Genomic DNA, 4,287 nt, shown 5'->3' on the forward strand with positions numbered 1-4,287 from the left:
ATATCACAACTCCATACTACCATAGATCAACGTATGTTGGATATCCTGTGAGCCAGAAAACCTATATAAGCCAACGATAGACGATTGAATGCTACATGTACATAGTTTTTTGCATCATGAAGACTCTTATTCAGTGTTTTGTGTTGATATTCTGCCTATATTCTATAGGTAAGTCCTATCCTGTTTTTTTTTTATTTGTTCTATCAAAACAAATAATGACTGTCTGTCCGGAAGTTAACAAACTTCACGTATATCGCATGTGAAGGATGATTTAGAGATCCAGGACCCCAAAAACCGAAAACTTGGAGTAAGTCGTCATGTTAAGAAATATTTTATCAAAGAAGATGCTTCTGATGATACTAGTTTAAAGTTTATAGAAATTCAGCAGAAGGTCCATAAAAGATCCGGCACTGTCCCTAATTTTTGTTTTGTTAGCGTTTGGCGAATTTTGAAATCTGCAATAATTAAAATAAACATCAGGGTATATCTAAGATAGGACCTTATGCGTAAAAGGCTGACTGTATTGGCGTGGTTACTGGGGTAGTGCCTTATCTTTGTCAATAGTTATTTGTTATACAAGAGTGCAAAGTTGCTTTTTAACCGCGGGCTCAATTTTGATGACCGAGCAAGCGAAGGATTCTAAAATTGAAACACGAGCGTAGCGAGTGTTTCAATAATTAGAATCCTGAGCGATAGCGAGGGAATCAAAAGAGCACAAGGTGAAAAATCTTTGCACTCGAGTGCAACACGTAACTTTTCATCCCACCTCATTGAGGAAATTACTAAATGCAAAAAACAAAATGGCGCGCACATATGAGTATCAAATTAAAAAGAAGTACGTATTAAAGTTCATTTATTTGAAAACTCAGTTTTAAAATTAAACGAGGTTAAAAATATATGTAAAAACAATAATAAAAATTACTCAATTAATTGAATAATTATTTTAAGCAGTATTTTATTTCTTTAATGTGTATTTGTTTGAAAAGTCTTATCAAGATTGTCACAAATGGAGTATTGCACACGATGTTCTAAATTCAAATCACTTTGCCGCTCTAGAGGATAAAAACGGCTTTTGCGCTCCGATATCAAAGGGTAAAACTACTCTTTCCGAGATGGTGGGATGAAAAATGAGTTTACCTAAACCTAAAAATTAAATAATAACACCTGGAATGTCTCGTAAATCTAATTCAACTCTTCTATTTGAACTTATATCAGTGATTGTTCGATAAATTATAATTAATTATCTTCTTACAAAGTACTTGTATTTCTAAGGACTTTCTAAGGACTTTGATTTCATTGGTTTGGATTTTTGAATGTATAGTTGCCTTGTGCGTCTCCATTGGTAGGCCATACCTGGTCTTTACTAGTTAGCACAAAGAAACGAGATAAAATAAACCTTATGCCCGTTTCAGAATGTGCGTTTACATGCGACTACAAATACAGTCTACTGACGAAAGGATGGTTCAAACTAAACGTAGTACCTGAGACTTGGCATGATGCTCGACTACGCTGCAGTCTTCAAGGTAAGCTCATGTAGTACAGTACTTAGTGCTAAAAAGTAGCCTACTACTCATCATCGTCCTCCTGCTGTTATCTCAATTTTACTTATGATCCGTGCACTTTGCTTCCTCCATATTATTATATCTGCCCACTCTTACATTTGTCTTCACCTCATGAGTAACATTACTTTTAGTCATATCGACTTTAACACTGTCCATTCATTGTTAACTAGTATTAAGTTTAAGTTTTAAGTTTATTGTTTATTGACCAAAATATCTTACAACATAATCACACGTTATTACAACATTATTACAACTATTATCTTCAAAATTATCTGCTATCCAGCCATCATGTTAACCATAACTGGCAGTTTAGTTTGCCATGTATCTAACGACTGCAAAATTCTTGAACAGCAGTTATAATAAAACAAGCATAAGAATTGTAATCTGAATATAACACTGACGTAGGGTTGTTTGTTACCATAAAATAGGATTAATCTGGATCTCAAAATTCTCCATCTATTAATTCTCTATCTACTTTATCGAATTGTTCACTTCTATCATCAGGTGCTGTGTTAGCTTCTCCAACTTCATCAGCAATGGCAGCTGAAATGAGGCACACCATGAAGAATTTCTTCATCCAAGATACTGAAGTCTTCACTGGAATACATGCTACCTTCTCGTCTGGGAGCTATTATACGGTTGATGGTATGTTACGCAGTGATTGAAATATATATAGATAAGATAATCCTTTTATTCTCAAAAATGGTGAGATAAATTAGAAGAAATATGTACACAATTTAGTTGAAGAGTTAGTTTGTTTGAAGGAACAAATTAACCCCAAGAACTACTGGTGCGATTTCCAATCGATTACCAGACATCTAATTTTGATTCATTTTTCACAGGTATACCTCTCAGTAAGATCCCTCTAGTTTGGGCCAATAACGAGCCAGATAACTTTGGAAATAAAGAGAGATGTATAACCTTTAGCAGTAATGGATCTGCAGCTGACAGATATTGTGAGGAACCCAGACCTTACATCTGCTTTCGCTCTGGAGAAAAGGAGGTGCTGACCAATAGGTGTGGCACTGTTGATGATACTGATGATGGTAAATATATAAGTTTATGCAAAGATCGGTACCTACAAAGTAAAATTCACTTCACGTATATTGTTAAACGAGCATTCTTTAACATTTCTCAAAAGATTTACAGCAGCTCAATAACACAAAGGGCTCCAGAAGGGACATGGATGAGTGTAAGTAGGCTGACACTCCGTTCCACTCCAGGTTAGGTCAGTATTTTACATACTTCAATTCGTAGATCTTTGTCAGTCGGCTAAATTCCGCAGTTTAATAAGTATATAGCACTAGTTACTGACATAAAGTAGTAAGTCCGTCGATTCTGGCTGGAGAGTCCGCTTTTACTTACTTAAGCTGTAATGATATTATGTATTTCAGGATACTACTATTACGAAGTGACCGAAAAATGCTACAAGTTCCACAGAGTACCAGGAACTTTTGATCGTGCTCACTTTGTTTGTTCGGCTGAAAACGGCCATCTTGCCATTATAAATAATGAAGATGAAGCGGAAGTTTTGAGACAAGTCTTTGCTGATAATCCTGCTGCATGGATACCTGGAATTTTTTGGAAAGACGTAGCTTTCATCGGTTTCCACGATTGGGGCTTATGGGGCGATTGGAGGACAATACATGGTAATGATATAAAACATAGTTAACTGATTCAATAGATCTTAGTCATTTGTATTACTTCTCGAAATGTTTTCAATTCATTTTAATATTTATGGTGACTAAATCTTTATACTAACGAGGTGTTTAAATTTGCAGGAGAAACGCTAAAAGAGGCTGGTTACGATAAATTCTCTGGTGGTGAACCTAACAATGCAACTACGGGTGAACACTGCGGGGCCATCTATCGTTCAGCGCTTCTGGATGACCTCTGGTGCGATAAACCAGCTCCATTCATCTGTGAGAAGGACCCAGCGTATCCACCTATCTGCCAGCCTACGGCTGATGAAGAAATAGATATTGATGAGCGGTTTAATAACAATGTTGAATAATATCAGCGAACTAGGGTAGAGTTCTCCTCAAACTTTAGTCGTCATGAAATCGAGTTTTACTAGCGTGTTCCACATGTGGCATTCATGGTGTGACCAACAATTCATTCAGGACCATATAAAAATACCACCACTTGATTGTTCGGGCATGGCGGGAATATGCTGTATTCAATTTTCTAAAATGTATCGATTGTATAAAACTACATATGTAGTCAGAAAATGTAATCTATACTAGTAAAATAATTCGTTATTTTAAAACTATCGTTTATATTGTGGTGAACTTGGGCTTATCCTGAATGACCACCATCTCCCAAATTAATGAATTATCCCGACTATATCGGGGTGGGCTCCCACTCTAACCGGACGCAGCTGAGTACCAGTGTTTTACAAGGAGTGACTACCTATCTGACCTACTTTACCCAGTTACCCGACCAGCCTAGTAAGTACGTAATTTGTGAAGCGTGTGAATGGGTACGCACAGTTTATGCTTGTTCCTAGTGTTGATACTGTGGACATCAGTTTTCTCGATGTCAAGATGAATATTCTGGCTTATGAGTAATATGTTATATAGTGAAGAGGGTTCAGTTTATGTACATATTTACATGACGTAAAAAAAAAGCCATTCATCTTCACTAAAGCCATCTTTAGTGAAGATGAATTCTGATGCCACAGTAAGGATACCTAATCCCTTAAAAATGCCTTCAGAGTGTTGAG

The 4,287-nt window shown here is 36.4% G+C and overlaps 1 protein-coding gene across 2 annotated transcripts; it reads left to right on the forward strand.

The window, feature by feature from the left end:
• Positions 1 to 85: 85 nt before the first annotated feature.
• LOC124642057 (macrophage mannose receptor 1-like) lies at positions 86 to 3,831 on the forward strand. 2 transcript variants are annotated; one of them, XM_047180356.1, is made up of 6 exons: positions 86 to 168; positions 1,413 to 1,523; positions 2,067 to 2,207; positions 2,405 to 2,608; positions 2,957 to 3,211; positions 3,344 to 3,831. In XM_047180356.1, exons 1-6 carry the CDS (start codon positions 96 to 98, stop codon positions 3,574 to 3,576), a joined length of 1,017 nt encoding a protein of 338 aa, XP_047036312.1. In that variant the 5' UTR covers positions 86 to 95; the 3' UTR covers positions 3,577 to 3,831. The 2 variants fall into 2 exon arrangements, with proteins under 2 accessions (XP_047036312.1, XP_047036313.1); XM_047180357.1 differs by having other exon boundaries at positions 2,405 to 2,598; positions 2,956 to 3,211.
• The last annotated feature ends 456 nt before the right edge of the window (positions 3,832 to 4,287 follow it).

Source organism: Helicoverpa zea, chromosome 23, assembly GCF_022581195.2.
Source record: "Helicoverpa zea isolate HzStark_Cry1AcR chromosome 23, ilHelZeax1.1, whole genome shotgun sequence".
Lineage (NCBI taxonomy): Eukaryota > Metazoa > Arthropoda > Insecta > Lepidoptera > Noctuidae > Helicoverpa > Helicoverpa zea.

What these genes read in the sequence shown, in the direction of transcription:
- LOC124642057 (XM_047180356.1), top strand. Translation starts at nt 96, where the DNA reads ATGTACATAGTTTTTTGCATCATGAAGACTCTTATTCAGTGTTTTGTG. An exon ending in TGTTGATGATACTGATGATG is followed by an intron (nt 2,609 to 2,956) that starts GTAAATATATAA and finishes TATGTATTTCAG; the next exon opens with GATACTACTATTACGAAGTG. An exon ending in CGATTGGAGGACAATACATG is followed by an intron (nt 3,212 to 3,343) that starts GTAATGATATAA and finishes TTAAATTTGCAG; the next exon opens with GAGAAACGCTAAAAGAGGCT.